General features: G+C 37.8%; 1 protein-coding gene across 3 annotated transcripts in view; it reads right to left on the minus strand.

Annotated features, from left to right (window-relative positions):
- Window positions 1–817: 817 nt before the first annotated feature.
- Window positions 818–16,582, minus strand: part of LOC121644633 (voltage-dependent R-type calcium channel subunit alpha-1E-like) — a 52,425-nt gene continuing 36,660 nt past the window's right edge. The window contains exons 24-46 of one of the 3 annotated variants that reach the window (XM_041992717.1): window positions 15,773–15,784; window positions 13,117–13,213; window positions 12,846–13,006; window positions 11,219–11,356; window positions 10,791–10,992; window positions 10,527–10,691; window positions 9,049–9,159; window positions 8,850–8,930; window positions 8,479–8,598; window positions 8,297–8,362; window positions 7,789–7,880; window positions 7,480–7,654; window positions 7,250–7,377; window positions 6,887–6,983; window positions 6,427–6,532; window positions 6,172–6,279; window positions 5,985–6,085; window positions 5,395–5,501; window positions 5,218–5,317; window positions 4,333–4,437; window positions 3,788–3,923; window positions 3,082–3,230; window positions 818–2,625 (exon numbers count right to left, since the gene is read on the minus strand). In XM_041992717.1, coding sequence (XP_041848651.1) covers window positions 2,107–2,625; window positions 3,082–3,230; window positions 3,788–3,923; window positions 4,333–4,437; window positions 5,218–5,317; window positions 5,395–5,501; window positions 5,985–6,085; window positions 6,172–6,279; window positions 6,427–6,532; window positions 6,887–6,983; window positions 7,250–7,377; window positions 7,480–7,654; window positions 7,789–7,880; window positions 8,297–8,362; window positions 8,479–8,598; window positions 8,850–8,930; window positions 9,049–9,159; window positions 10,527–10,691; window positions 10,791–10,992; window positions 11,219–11,356; window positions 12,846–13,006; window positions 13,117–13,213; window positions 15,773–15,784 — 3,076 coding nt within the window. In that variant the 3' untranslated portion in view covers window positions 818–2,106. The remainder of the gene's footprint in view (window positions 2,626–3,081; window positions 3,231–3,787; window positions 3,924–4,332; window positions 4,438–5,217; window positions 5,318–5,394; window positions 5,502–5,984; window positions 6,086–6,171; window positions 6,280–6,426; window positions 6,533–6,886; window positions 6,984–7,249; window positions 7,378–7,479; window positions 7,655–7,788; window positions 7,881–8,296; window positions 8,363–8,478; window positions 8,599–8,849; window positions 8,931–9,048; window positions 9,160–10,526; window positions 10,692–10,790; window positions 10,993–11,218; window positions 11,357–12,845; window positions 13,007–13,116; window positions 13,214–15,772; window positions 15,785–16,582) is intronic. The other 2 variants (XM_041992718.1, XM_041992719.1) reach the window with 2 other exon arrangements.

Genomic DNA, 16,582 nt, shown 5'->3' on the forward strand with positions numbered 1-16,582 from the left:
TTTTAACCTGACTGAAGTCTGAACTTTGACTGCACCTTTAGTCCACTCATTGGAAAAGTTAAAACTGTCAAGATTTTTTTTTCCACTTATAAATAATCTTTTTTTTTTATTTTTTTTTTATAGAAGCATGCATTGATAAGCACCACCCAGGTGATACTCACCCTCTTACTTCATAAGAAAGCAATTAAAGTGTACTTAATTTTTCACACACTGCTTTTGGTTTAGTTTTTAACAAGTAAATAAACACAGAGTAGTGTGTCATGTCTTTTTCAATTTGAGGTTGTAGTTATTAAATCTAAGACCTGATAAGGACCGGGAGATTTATTAGAGAAATGAAGACCTGGAAGAGTGAACTTTCTTTTTCATATGATTAAAATAATTGTGTATATTAACTCTCACTGTCCATTCTGTATAACATATTCAATATTTGATTAATTTAATGCTTATTTTAAATATGTTAAGAAAACATCTCAAAACATAACAACAGTATTGATATTTAGAAAGAGCCTATTGGCAGTGTGTGAGCTTGTGCCACATTAAGTTTCTACAGCAGTCAAATAATGAATGTGTTCAGTGTTTATTATTAGATAATAAAGCACACCCATAATTATTTCTCACCCTGTCAGTGTTGTTATCACCAAACTCAAGGTTATTAAACTTAAAGTAAAAGAAAGAAAGGAAGAAAGAAAGAAAGAAAGAAAGAAAGAAAGAAAGAAAGAAAGAAAGAAAGAAAGAAAGAAAGAAAGAAAGAAAGAAAGAAAGAAAGAAAGAAAGAAAGAAAGAAAGAAAGAAAGAAAGAAAACACTTAAAAACTATAGCAACTTCAGGACACCTTTATTAGTATATACAGCTATTGTACACATAAAAACCCACAAAGTATTTGCATTCCTTGAACTTATTATACAAATCTCCATGTTTTTGGTTAAGTGAGTTTCACAGATTTAGCCTACCTCAGGCAAATAAAACAAATACACAAACCTTAATCTGAATATTTCCAAGGACTCTGTTACCATTAAAGCTCATCAGCTTATAATATTTTTTCCTCTCTAAATCTTACAAACAGCATAATTTATCTGTACATTATTAATATGTAATGTAGTATTGTGGATTTTTTTTATATTTACGCAAAACATTTCATGGTGTATTTGCATCTTTTCTACAGTCATCCTCCGCAATGACTCATACAATATTCACAATTATGAAGAAAAGTAAAAAATTAATACATAATTTTGTTTTGAATCAGTTGAAAATGGCTCTCACAGGTACTATGAAAGCCAATGTACTGAAATTGCAGGGAAATTTCTCGTTGAAAGGTTTTAGACAGTTAAGAAAAATAGAAATTAGACTGTTTTAAAAGATATTCAAGAAATCTTAAAAGTCTCAAGTTTGGTGGAGGAATGACTTAATAACATCAGGTGAAATCACAAAAGCATCTTCTCTATGTTATTCTATTGTTGTATCCATACCTCACAAATTATTATGTTCAATACCAAGAAGAAAAATGATGTTGGGAAAATCAGGCAGTTTCTCCCCTGCACATTCATTCATACTGTAAAAAAATCCAGCATTATAAAGTGTCACTTATTAGTATCCACATTGTCTGGTAAAATATTAGATTGCCTCTTCGTGATGGCTTGTTGTGTTGATCTGTTCTGATAAATAGCAATGGTAAGATGATCACAACATATTTACAAAACAAATAATTAAGAAAATGTAGTTACATATTCACACACCCCACAGATAAATACTGTTTAGAGCAACACTTCAGAAAAGAAAATACCAATTGACAGAAATAGCATTATCTGAGCCATTCATTTAATTAATTTTCCGTATTCAGCGACTACTTGAGGCGCATTATTACTCTCTATCATCAAGTAAAAATCAGGAAATAGACTTCAATGATTGTCAGTGTTCTGTGTGAATTAGCAACTACATATTCAGGAAGTATTGGTTTTCATTTTGGGTTTTTATCAAACATCCTGAGGGCTCACAGCCTTGAAGATGCAAAAAGAGTCATATTCAACTTTCACTCTGGACACTGTTGCACAGTGTCCTCTCACACCTCTCTGGGATTTGCCCTTATCCCCCATGCTTTGTCCTCTGTCCCTAGCACCTGTCGTCTTCCTCTGTGTCGCTGAGGGGGTCGCAGCCTGCAGCTGAGGCTGTCTGCACCAGGCGCTTACGAAAATGTCCATTGGGGACTTGCCAGCCGGTTCGCAAGCGAGGACGGGCTGAGCTGATGGTGTTTGAGCGTCCCAGACTGCAGGCTACAGCTGCCTCGAAGGTCAATGTCTCCATGGGACCAGAAGGGTCTGGGCTGTGGTCGTCCTCCTGAGAGGTTAGGAAAGGCTCTGAAGGGTAACGTCGAGGTGGGGAGGCATGTCTGAGTGCCTCGCTTTGCCTCTCTCCTTCGACCACCTCTTGGGTCTCCCATGTGGGTTTTTTCCGCCTAATGGTCTCTGGGCTGCCCTGTTCATCCTCGTCTTCACCCACAGAGGCTTGTGTGCGACACACAAGCGGGGAGTAGGAGATGTGAGGGCGCGTCGGGGTTTGTGATAGAGGTCGCCGGCCGCTGGGCGTGCTGGACTCTGAGGTGGAGGGCACCGGGCTGTCTGAACTGTTGCCCTGGAAACAAGAATAAGCAGAGATGGAGAAAGCCATCACTTAGTGAATGAAAACACATTTTCATAATCTAGGTCCATTCAGCAGCTGTTCTGGGGTTTCTCATAATTTTATCTTTATTAGTTGATTTAAGAAAAAAAAAAACATGCTCAGTTGTCAGGTAATCGGAAAAGAAATAATCAGAAAGCTTGAGAAAAGAGATTGTATAATTATATGACAACTGAGTGACCTACATGTTTTGATAAAGATTATGCAATATAGTAAAAAGCTGTCAAGGATTTGCTAAAGATAACTGATAACTAGCCGGCTTACCGTGAGTCAACATCTAAACATTTACCTGGATTAATCAATACTATTGCTATAAGACAGTATTTTTGCTTTACCTGTGGTTGTCTCCTGCTCCACAGGAAACACATGTTTCTAAACTTCAGAGACAAATATAACATATGCCTGACCTACCTGTTTATCCTGGGGGTGTGCTCTCTCCACACTGGAGGATCGTGATGGCTGTAAGCTTCTTTCCTCCGAATTACAACGTGACGTGTCTGGAGACAGGAGGTGACAGCGCTCCTTAGATCGGCCGCGCTCCCTTTGCTCAGACCGAGAAACTAGAGGACATTCAGGAAAGATGACAACACAAAACCAAAGACCAAATGATGAAATGAAGAGGACAATTTACAAAGATAGCACAAGATAAAAGCATCCCTTTCTAACATGACTAAAATTAATATGACAATTTTTTATTTTTTATTTGTCTTCCCTCACATTGAAAATAAGACCACAAGTTCTTAGGATTAGGTCAGGGGAAGATGCCTGGGTATTTATGAAGTCATATTCACGTTATTTTGACTTTTAGTTAAATGTCTTTTTTGGTGCACATTTTACCTAAGGAAATGAAGCATTATGGCCATGCACCTCTTTTTGAAAGTTGTTAACAAGTCTAGGCAACATCTTTCAGTCAATTCACAGACACAACTCTACTGTAATTCATAATTCAAATACACAGGTTTCATGGTTGGGATATGGAAGACACCCACAGATTGAATAAAATCAGAATACTTGCTAGCCTAATAATTGATCTTGAAGTGTATGAAAAGCTCATGACTATACATTAAACATTTCAAAATGTACAGACACAACCCAGAGTGAAAACAGTAGAACTCACCAGCAGCCTTGTAGCTTTTGTGACGAGGTCGGTACACTCGTTCAGGACTTTTCTCCTCCTGCCATAGTCCATTTACACACTGATCCGCAACTGTGGAGACTGAACGTTTCATGGAGCCACCTGCACCTTCTCCCTGCTTGTGTGTGAAAACACAAACACAAAAACACGTACAAGCACAAATACACAGAAAATATCAAGTTAGATTCAAATGTTTTAAAAACACAATTAAAAGTCGTTTTGCATGCTTTTATCATTGCAAAAGTGAAGTGCATCTTATGAGACTTGGAGGGGTTTTGCGTTGTCTGTCTCCAATTTTAGGGATGAAAGAGATGGACATGACGAAACGAGGCATCAGCATTCAAGGGTCACACGTCATTCTGTCAATGAACTAAACCACAGTCAGGCTCCCACAGTTGCAGATGTCATAGCAAAACTACTGATTTGAACCTCTAAGCAACCCGTGCACATACAGAACACGTCAGTTTGGCCTAAGAGTTCATGCAGCCACTAAAGTCTGCAAGATCCAACCCAGAAGATGAGTGTACCTGCGACTCTACAGCCAGACGGGGCATGGAAGAGGCCCGCACACACAGGCCCCTCCCAAGTGGAAGCTCCAGTGGGGCTTTAATCCCCCAACTGCACTCGCCCACCTATGTGAGTACAGAAACAAGAAAGGAGGGCAAGGAAAGACAGAGCACCAATCAGGCTCATCCCCTCCAGGACTGCCTCTTTATGCGGCGGTCCAGCTCAGTTGAGAGGAAGGCATACAAACCATTTCTTCAATGAGTGTCATCTATCATTGCCATCTCAACCAGAAGCCATTCCAGCCAAAGAACAGATGGATTAATAACTAGCAACAGGAAAACTGACTTCAACGAGGAGAAGAAACAGAGTGAGGTTGGAAAAGTGGAGCACAGAGTGAGGAACAACAAGAATAGACAACAAGCACAACAGCTTGCAGTGAAACATGTCTTTATATTTAAGCTTGTAAATGCATTCAGTCATGCACAATCAAATCTTAACAGCTACACAAACAGAGCAAGACAATATCTGTCCAGGGGCCGAACGCATTCCTCTGCAGACTAACATGAGAGTACCTCAGAAAAGTTTGATATCATTCAACCGGCAGGCAGTGTGGACGAGTGAAACCAGACAGTAAAGACAGCAACAGAGTTTAACAATCTAGCTCTGCTACTTCAATCTCTACAGAACTACAAGGCAGGAGCATAGAGAGCAGCGATGCAGCACTCTGCAAGGCACTGAAAAAACTGAATCAATCAAAACATATTTATAACATGTCTGAGATATCAAAAGCTTAATCCAGAGGGATTTAGAACACGTCAGCCTAAACATTGTTATATCTAAAACACCAATGCTTAAAATCTGCTTTAATAAAATGTATGCATGGTTTTAATGTTTGTCCACCTCACCTGATTCTGCTGCTGACTGGCATCAGTGTCTGAGCTGACGGGCTGCAGAAATAGTTCCTGTGGTGAGATGGGGCTGAGAGCCACAAAGCCTCCTCTGGTCCTGTATGGTGGAAAGAGATCAACAGTTAGCAAACAAGCAGAGATGCACATACGTACACAACAGATATGCAGACTCACAGGGCTGAACCAGCACTGTGGGCCATCATTGGCAGCGGCTGAGTGTTTGACAGAATATCCTCAGGGAGGGTTGAGGCGTCCAGACGTTTAAACATCAAGTTACTCTTCTAAAAGGAGACAAACACACAGAGAAGATCAAATGCAGGTCACATAGATTGTTATCAGCACACAGGCCAAAAGCCATATATTGTAGGGGGTGCATCAGCACACTTTGTGTGGACAACGTGTACATCTGTGGAGGCAACATTACCACTATAAAATGCCGACACACAAAGTTCCGAATACCAGTAGGCCTAGATTTAGCATGACAAGGCCAAAGCACATTCTGCATGTGGTAAACTGGTCTGTCTGTGGTTTAGACCTGTTACCTACTGAAAAATGCAACATAGAATCTCCAAAATAGCTGAGCAGCTAAAATCATAGAATGGGAAAACATTTTATTTCCCAAACTCTCCTTATTTTCCTAACTCTGATCACTGTATAAAAAAGAAATGTCTGTTGCTTTTTTTTTTCAATAAAAAATATAGCTACATAAATCAAACTCCATGAAAAGGATGTGGAAAAAGTTTATATTTGTGTGCTGAGCTGACCTGAGCTTCCAACTGTTGTCTGAGTTTTTTTGCTTTGTTTTGTTTGAAGTAGTCCATGATCATCATTGAAGCGTAGATCTTCCCCACAGTCATGTCAGTATCTGTGAGGGCAGACACACTACATTAGGTGTCACTGCTTGTCTCCCAGCATTATACTGGAAATCTCCCTTTCCTGGTAGAGCCCCACCTTTGTTAATTGGCACCAGTAGATCCAAGGTCTTCTGGGGTAGATAGGGCCAAATGATACTGATCTCCTTCTGCAGTTCAGCATCCAGAGCGATTCTGTCTTCACCACCTGTGACAAAATATCCACATTCAACAGCAAAATGTTTCCTTATTTTTATTTTAGACTATTTTAGACAAAATATGAAATTTAGACACTTTGGCTTGAAAATACAACAAAGGACATATTTTACAATTTACAAATAAGCTGTCCTCTGACCTCGAGCTATTTTGATGTCCAACGCTGTGCGGATGAGTGACATCAGAGTGGAGGTGAAGTGGACGGTCATATCTTCATCTACAGGCATGTTCATCAGCACCAGCCTCTGAGAAAGACGAAAGGTGGCATAAAGAAGGAAGATTCAGCACAAAATATAAACTTCAGTACTGACCAAGACATATTCCTATCATTCACTGTCTCTGTTCATAAGACATAAATGGATTTCAATAGATGGGCAGCCAATACACTCAACAAGCTTTTACAATACATTTAAATATTACATGTTGAATCTAAACTGTGAAATTATTTAGTTTTTAAACAATGTATTAATACAACAAAAGTAGTCTGGTGTATGTCATTGAATTTACTAAATTAATTATGTATTTACTGTTTTACACTTTATTTAAATTTAGCTCATTTGCATTTAGAAAAAAATAAAAAATAAAAATGTTTTCATTACCTTATAGGCAATCTTAGCAGGACATTTTTTACCCAGGCCCAGGGGTGGTGACATGTGTGTCAACATCTCATACATAGCTGTGTAGTGAATGCGCCCACTTCAGGAGAAAAACAGCAGGGGTAGGTAAAGTCACACAGCCAAAAGGAACAAAATGTGGAGCCTTTTCTTTTAAAATTAAATGGCTTTCATATTTTGAATCTCAATGAATATCAGCTCATGTTTAACCAATTCACTGCACAAAAACCTCCAAGCTTTAACATTTTTACAATCTTTGTCTGCCCTCTGCTGGATGAAGATAGAAGGTTAATATGATCAGGCGCACCAACTGAAATGCTAATACATAAAGAAGCTGTTATAGCTCACCAAGCCAGCCGATCATACTCCCCCCAGATTCTAACAAACTCATCCAGGTGATGGGGACCCAGGATTGAGGAGTCTCTTGTCAGGTACTCAAAATTATCCATGATCACAGCCACAAAAAGATTCAGCATCTAACAAGGTACATGAAAAAAGATCTGAGAAGATATGCAGCATGCAAGGCAACTGATAAGCCAAGCTGTTGCTTGAATGTTTTACTTGATCTTAGTTCTGACCAAGAATGAGCTGAAGAAGATGAAGGAGACAAAGTAGCAGTAAGCAAAGTCGGTCCCACAGCCGCCTTCATGGTCTGGAGACAGGGTGAAGGGGGCAATGGAAGAGTCTGGTTCACACTCCTGTCCAGACAGACAGGAGAGCATAATCTCCTGCCAGGATTCCCCCGTAGCACTCCTTATTGTTCAAACACAAGCAAATACCCAGCTGGCATCAAACAGAGATCGCCTTTACTTAAAACCAAGAATTAAACATGTTTAATTAAAAATTGTCTGCATTCATTTTGATCATGGTTTTGTGATTAATCTCACCTGAACAGAAGCATCAGTGCACTGAAAAAGGTCTTAAAATTGTTGTGCTGATTGATGTGACTCTCATCATTGAGCTTGATGTTTCCAAACACCTGCAGATAACAAGCCGTTTTTACCAGAAAGCAGTTAGCTTCTACCTAAGCAGTGGCTAATCTACCCAATAAAACAACGTTTCCACACTGAATATTAATGCAGCATGATCAAATCTTCATCAAAACTACATCAATGATCAAATCCTGTTCATCTGCTCAACTTTGTAATATAACAAATTTGTTACCAGATTTGAAAATACTACACTACCATGTGCCAGCACAAACATGTGGACGTAGTCATAAATCCAAACTTAACCAAAAAGAAAAAAAAAACTTTTAGAGGTAAAAGTTATATATATACAAAATATCTTTTTAATATCAACTCTGGGCATTTTTCCATAATTGTATGTTAAAAATGTTATTCACTTATTACAAACTCATTATTTGTCCAAGAAAGGGTTGCAACAAAAATATACCTGCATTCCTATTATGGCATATATGAAGAAAAGCATGGCAATTAGGAGGCAGACATAAGGGAGAGCCTGTCAAAGAAGACACAGCAAAGACTTCATTAAAACTTGTTCTAATTTGTTTCATGCTCTCAAAAACATCCTTAAAATAACAATAAAAGAAAAAAAAATATTTAAAAATGCTGAACCTTGAATGATTGTACGAATGTCCACAGCAGTATGCGGATGGTGTAGCCCTGTCTCAGCAGCTTAATCAACCTGGCTGTTCGGAAAAGCTTCAGGAAACTCATGTTGATGGTGTTCACCGACTGGCACAGCCGCACGAGTGGTTAGAGAGAGAATGACACAGACAGAGATGGAGAAAGTGGCAGCCAGACGGGAGAGACAGGATGTAAATCACAGATGGCAAAATTCAACACAACATGACTTAAGCAGGCAGGGATCGTAACGCACAAGTAAACTTGTAAAGACAGGGTGCCGAATCTAAAGCTGCCAGCTCTGATCTCTATTTTTGGGTCACAAAATTGTTTTAATTATTGACGTCTAAGCTACGTCTTACCTGCAAATCCACTATTATTTCTGTGATACTACCAAGAACAGTGATAAAATCAAAAATATTCCAAGTGTCTCGAAAGTAATTCTGCAAGAGAAGGAAAATAAACATGGTTAAATTCCTCAGGTTCAAAAAAGAAAAAAAGGAAAATGTGTTTTAAATGTTTTGGTAAATCTGTAATTTTCCTGCTTGCATTCACACTCACCACTAAACCAAAGGCCATGATCTTGAGTATACACTCCAAAGAGAAGAGGACGGTGAAGGCCGTGTTTAGGTGTTTTAGGACTGCATCATAAGCTGTTGGGGCTGAGTGGTACTGAAGAAACAGAGGTCATAAGGTCAACAAGATTTTAGATCACTGAATTATGATCCCATTGATAAAGAACAAATACCTCAACACATATTGTACTGTAAGGGGCCATTCTGAGGGATTTTAATTCATCTGTTTAAGTGACGCTCTGTCTGTAATTTCATGACAGTCTGCAAAGTCTGAAAACAATTCTGACATTGATCATCCACATTTTGTTAATGTCATTCTTGGAGAAACTTTTAGTGACTTAGAAGAAGTTGGATATTGTTCTGATTAGCTACAACCTTTAAATCACTGATAGGTGGAGTAATTAACGCTGATCTTTTTGTTTTTATGCAATGTTCTGCTGGTAAATCTGAAGCCCTGCGATTACTGTAGACGTTACTCTGACAGGTAACACCCTGCCATGGCACAAAAACTGCCCAGAGACAGTTTAAGCAACAAAACAATGAAGAAAAGTGTGATTCAACACTTCCCAGATTCCAACCTGAATGAGAACTGAGGCCCCATTCTCACTTTAACAGATCTTTCATGTGCATGCACCAAAGTATCTGAGCTGTCTGGTACAATAAAGACTCAAACAATAAAAGGCAGGAGTTTTTAACCACATCAGAATTTTGTGATTTGTTTAAAACATATCCTGAAAAACATCCCTAATTTTTGCAGTAACAACTCCTGAACTGACAAATATATAAAGAAATATAGTACAAATGCTAGACCCATACTACTTATTTTACTAATAGGCAACCTCTTCGGTAAATGTGCTACTTGGAAACCTTTGAAAAATGCCATTAGTTGAACTTTCTTTAACAATACAGACAAAGTGAGTCTAATAATTATTATGTGATCAGCTAATGACTTGTTTCCAAAAAAGTGGTGCATCGAAGCAAGTATCTGCCTTCTACACACTTTCAACAGCATCTAACCTAAATATTACTTCATAGGCAAGGCAGGCTTACTTGTGTAGCATATTTCATGTATAAGACAACTCAAAGTGCTTAACATAAAAGAATAAAAGCAAGGTGCAAAAGAAATATTAAAAGTACATTAAAATAGAAGAATTCATAGAAGCTAAACAGAATGAAGGAATAGAAACAGAATAAAAACAGTGTGTGGACATGCAATTTGCAAAATTCTTCTAAATTACCAGCACCAACTTCTAAATATCAGCTGTGGGGGGTTTCCTGACAACAAAGCACACCAGCATTTGACTACATGACCTGAAAATGTAAAGAAAGTCTCTGCAGGATTATTTTAAAAGCTGGTACAGAAGCTGCATTGGAGTCAGGAAATCAATTTAATCAGTTTATGAAAATTGCTGATTGCAGAGCAATAATTGCAGTTGTTCCATCATTACTGATAAAATGATTTACCTTCATCATGAGAACAACAGTATTGAGAGCGATCATGACGAGGACTGTGTACTCAAATGAAGGCGATGCCACAAAGTGCCACAGTCTGTATTGAAAGGTTTGTCTGTTCTGAGGCATGTAGCGTGTCATCGGCTTAGCGCTGATGGCGAAGTCAATGCATGCCCTCTGATGGGGAGAAATTTAACATAATTAAACAAACAAAACTGAGGATGGCCATAAATGCATGAATACATGAGATTTATTGTTTCTTCTACTAGCCCACACCTCATTCTTCTCCAGGCTGCACTCCTGAATCATCTTGTCACCCTGTTCCTGGAAGGTGATGATGATGAGAGCCACAAAGATGTTAACAAAGAAGAATGGGAAAACCACAAAATAGACCACATAGAAAACGGACATCTCCATCCGGTTCCCACGACTTGGCCCCATGTTCTCCTCCGTGACATCAGTAGAGTGCTGGAGGACCCTAAAAAAGAAAATACACTTGTTTATTTTGTTATTTGAAGCTCTATGTGGTCGTCTGTTTCTCTATTTAATCTCAATTTACTCTGTGGAAGTTTTACATCTTTTGTTTTGAGCTTGTTTGGGGTCAGTTGTGTTTCAAACTTTTAATCTCCTTTTTGAGTCCTGCAATTACATAATAGTACCATATATGTAGTTAATTAGAGACTTAATTTAGCAAGTTCACTTACTGAGGCCATCCTTCTCCAGTAGACACAGTGAAAAGTGTGAGCAGGGCCCAGCAGACGTTGTCGTAGTGAAACTCATGTCTCCTCCACTCTCTCCTCTTGACCTCCTTCTTGTCTCTGCTGTAGTCGATGTAGAAGCCTCTGCAGGGAATAAAGTAGACCAGAGGTCATCGTTTCACTTCATTCGCTGATTTAAGCTCCAGTTTTAATAAAAAGACTCATTCTTAAGCACCAGTCCTACCATTTTATAAAACTATTCCCAAAGTTTTAAATTAAAGCAAAGTTAAAACAAATAAACACAAAATGAGCCATTTAAACAAATTAATTCATTAGAATAGTTAAGTGGTTTAGACTTTAAAAGGTCAGTGAGGAAAGGTTTAGAAAGATTCAGAAATCCAGGGCAGGTCTGATTCCAGTTTAAACATGGAAAATATTGAAAGTTGATGGTCCAATTCCCTAAGTAGGTAACCTGGTGTTTAGGTGAGCTATTTGATGTAAAAGAGGACAAGATTATGCACTTTAATGCCACTTTGTGGCAGACCATTTGGGTTGAATTTTTGCATAGTTTGCTAGACGTTTGTCAGAAAGCTCAGAAATAAGTGTTGATATTGCAATGTTGTGTGTAAACCAATATAAAAGGATAGTTTTATTATTTATTTTATTAGAGAATTCCTTTTGTTAATGTATCATTATTATTTGGAAGAGTTTTTCCCTAAAATTGACTTTGAATGCCAAGACACAATTATACTGACACAAGACACAATATAATGATTTTACACTTTGAGTTTGTAGTAAGTGAACAACCAAGAATAACAAGTAATTAAAAAGTTATTTGAAAAAGCTGCTGGAAGTTTTCATTATATGTAAAAAGAGCCAATCTAGCTGTTTTTCCTTCCTTTCAGTCATGATGCTAAGCCATCATCAGACAAAAGCTGGATATAGAGAAGAGATCTCAAAAACTTGGGTCCTGGTGGGCCACCGTCCTTCAGGTTTTAGATGTTTCTCTACTCCATTACACCTGATTCAAATTAAATGTATCCAACAGCTTGTTGTCAAGTTCTGCACAATGACTCATTCATTTGAATTAGGTTTGTTGAAGCAGGGAAACATCTAAAACAGAGATCTCCAACTCGGGTCCTCCTGAGCTACTGTCCTGCAGGTTTTGGATTCTACCCTGATGCAACACACCTGACTCAAATTACTGGGTCATTAACAGGCTTGTGCAGAGGTGTGTTTTAATAGGAGACATCTAAAACCTGCAGGACGGTAGCTCACGAGGACTGGAGTTGGAGATCCCTGATCTAAAAGCTGCAAGACAGTAGCCTTTGAGGGCCAGAGTTTACAGCTCCTGATATAGAGGTATCATATTAATAGAAAACTGAAATATAAAACCTTTTATATAATTCTTTGCAGGGAGGGGAAAACACAATGTCAAAAACATTTGCCGCCTCTATTTTAAAACAAAAAATAATTGGGAGGAAAAAAAACTGTTTAACTTTTAATTTTCACATGATATGGTGTGGCTGTACATTCTGAGTGACAGCATGTAGGAGGATTTTCAGACATATACAGTGCATGCACACTAAAACACAAATGTAAGACTGTGAGAGGGGGTTGTCCATTTACTTACCGGCATTCCTTCTCTGTATTCATGGAGCTGTCAGTGCAATAGAAGAACTTCCCCTTAAAGAGCTGCACTGCGATGACAGCGAAGATGAACATGAAAAGCTGGTACACAATGAGGATGTTGAAGACATTCTTCAGAGATGTGACCACACAGTCAAAAACGGCCTTTAGAAATAAAGAGGCAAGAGGGAGGTAAATAAAATCTGTCAAGAATCTGTGAAATAACACATAAAGAACAAACTACCGGGTAGTGCTTGCACACATTTACATCAGACCTTGAGCTTTGGAAGCCTCTTGATGGTTTTAAGAGGCCGCAGAACCCTCAAAACTCGCAGGGACTTTATTGTCTTGATGTCTCTGCCTTTGTTGTTTCTGTTGACATTGAAAAATGTTACTAAGAAGAAAAGCTGTGCACTCAAACTAATGCACAAAGAAAACTGTCATACAGGGTAAAACACAGTGAGCAAAATGTCAACAACAGTACACAATGAAACGCACGGTGAAACAGAGAACGTCTTCTTGTTTGTTTGGAGCCTGGCAGATGTTAAGAGTAAAATTTTGCATACTTTTTCATCCTTATATTTAGTATTTGTGTGCCCAAAATGAATTCATTCTTTTGCATTACAAGTTTGTGTCATCATTATTACTTTAATACTTGAACTTAATCTTAGTCGGGTTTTTGTTGTCCTAAAATATAAAGTCTAAGTCATAGTGTTGTACTCATTGTTGGGAAAGTTCAATTTCTACATGAACTAGTTCAAAGTTCAGCTCACACATTTTAAAAATCAGTTCATAGTTCATAATTCAAATGTTTTAACTAAGTTCCCAGTTCTAAAAATGAACTAGTTCCTAGTTCTTTTGTTCCAATATGTTGCTGTGAGCTTCTACCCCACATCTTCCCATTCAGTTCACGCTGCTGCTTTCACTCCTACATTATAAAAACATGAGGAAAAATTTGCCTGAATGCTTGATTGGTATGTTTTTTACTGAGGAATTATTAAACTATCTGAGGTAGCAACCAGGCTAAAGTAGGACACAAATGATGTACCTCGAAGAGCAATATTTAAAATGCAAAACATTTAAACATTATTATCTTTTCATTAAGTCACTTTTCAATTTTTTGTGAATGTATTTTTTTCTGACTTGTTTGTCCAAAGAAAAGTTATAGAACTTGGGTCATAAAAGTGAAAAATATTCAGCCCAAATGAATGAGTAAACAAAAAAAAAAAAAAAAAAAGATGTGTAAGGCCAGATATCTTGCATTTGTCAGGTTTGTGAAAGCTGACGGTTCCTCTTTCTTCAAAGGCTGCAGGTCTCCGACAAAATACTGCAAAAGGTTTTCTAGCTGCGGCTGGAAATGAACGCAATGGAGCTGCTGCTACTGTACGCCGTTATTTAGTTTTAGGTGATAAAGGATCTGCTTCGGCACGCCGTTGCCAAGTCTTTAGATTGTTTTTAGTAACATTTAGTTCTCTATTTCAATATGCTGTTTCAGGTTTGCTGTGGACATTGTTGATGTCTGGAGTTGCCTCTTGACACCCAGCGGGCAAAGTTTACACAAAAAGACAGGATTTTCCAAAAATTATTTTAAGTGATCAAACGAAGGTGCTGTAGTGATCACTGAGGCCGAGGTGGTGCTGCTGCCTTCAATGGATTTTGCCTCCATGTTTCACAATTTGATGATGCATGTACGGTGCTACTCTGTGGTGGCTGGTGTTGCCAGATTTGGTGTTTTTCCACTTATATATTAAGGCCTGTTTACAAGGTGTTTTGCCTGGAAGACTCCATGGTAATCTGGCACTCTCTTGAACAAAGTTCAACTATGAGAGAACGGCATTCACAAACGCTAGAAAAAGCCCGCTCACAACAACGTTCATCAGGCAGAAATACAGTTTGTTCAGTTCACCTTCACGTTCACCCAAAATATGAACGAGTTAATAGTTCAACGAGCTCGCTCAGGCACAACGCTGGTTGTACTCTAGGTATTATTTCATCTGTTTGTCTTGCCATGTTGTCAAATTTCAAGCCTGCATGTATGCAAATAATAACATTATGAACTGAGACATCAGGTGTGGAAGAATTTTTTCTTATTATGCTCTATAAATAATACTATAACTACAACTATAATTACTTCCTTTACTATATTCATTTATAAATTGTATTTACACTGATTGTTACTATATTACACTTTTTACATTGTACATTTTTACTCATCATGCTTTTATTCACTTTTTATTCTCTTCATGTACATGCTCTGTTAAAAGTTCACTACGAGGGTAAAATGACCTTTATCTGGTCCTGCCCCAGACCCTTAGTCAGACTGGTTCTGGTGGAGACACTCACAACTCTGTGAGGTTGTTTTGACACCAGCTCTTGGAGTTGTGTGTCCACGTAAGGTCTTCAGGGAGAAGGATTCTTTCTACAGAAATGTATAATGAAATTGCCTCCCCAGAGTCTCTCTCGACTTCACACGAGTCGAGACGACCACTCTCAATTACTTTCAAGTGATTCTGTATTCAATAATTCTCCTGTAAATAAACCTTATATACATTTACTCATTCCAGACTCTTGGTAATTTTTCTACAACACAGGACAGGTTAGGAAAATGTATTTTCTGCTATTATATCTTGGTGCATTATGAAATGATTATTGTGGGAAAAAAACAAACAATGAGGTTGAGGTAACAAATATGGTAAAAAGTATCAATTAAATTATAGAAATTCTTTTCATTTGTTTCTAAAGTATCTGTGATTTTACTACTGACACCTTAAGTGAGCTATAAATGATGTGACAACAACACAAAACAGGAAACAGGAAGGACGTCACCAACTTCAGTGACATAGCACATAACGTGTGAATGTGTGAAATATGTGTGAAATATGTGTGAAGTTTATGGCACAAGTTTACATTTAGTTGGACTTAAATTTTTACCCCATCACATTCCTGGTAGCCCCAACAGTGATAAAATCCACAGGAACAACAGAGAAAAAAATCGAGGCATAAAGAGAGTTACAACAACACTGAAAGCATCACAGCTATATTCACAACAGAGAAATCAACGTAACAGTGCAACAAAATGCAGAACATAGTTAGTTAGTTAGTTAGTTAGTTAGTAATCAAACAAATATCAGAAAAGACAACAGAAATAAAAAAATGTAATTACATGACTGTAAAGGTTTTCAGTATTAGTCATGACCAGGTTTCAAATTGGGCTGCACTCTGGAACATATACTTTGTTCTCATGGGACATAAAAGTTTGCATTTTCTAGTGTTTATTCAAGAGTTTGTCTACTCAAGGCTCAGTGTTTAAATCCAAGATGTAAACCACAGACTGTTTACCAAACAGATCGCCAAGTTCAGGACAGGCAGCAGAGTATCAGGTGGATGGAAAGTAGGGTTACAAACTGCTATTTGCTGACGTGCATGTTAAACAATGTTTAAACTTAATTAATTTTTACTATAAGTTAAATGCAGAAGTGAAGACAGTTGTCTCCATTATCTGTTAAATTAAACTAGGATGAACTGCATTGTTGATTTTAACACTATATTATTGTAAATCTATTGAAACTCAAGGTGTTTGCAGCACTTTTTGTAATACTGTCAAATTTAAATTCATTATGGCTCAATCTAATTATTAAAATGCTATTGTTATTATATAATTTTCAATCATCTCTTTATTTTAGTGGTAGTCAATTGGTCTACCAAATATTTTATTATTATCAGCTTTTCACACTGTCTGGC

Source organism: Melanotaenia boesemani, chromosome 8 (genome assembly GCF_017639745.1).
Source record: "Melanotaenia boesemani isolate fMelBoe1 chromosome 8, fMelBoe1.pri, whole genome shotgun sequence".
NCBI lineage: Eukaryota > Metazoa > Chordata > Actinopteri > Atheriniformes > Melanotaeniidae > Melanotaenia > Melanotaenia boesemani.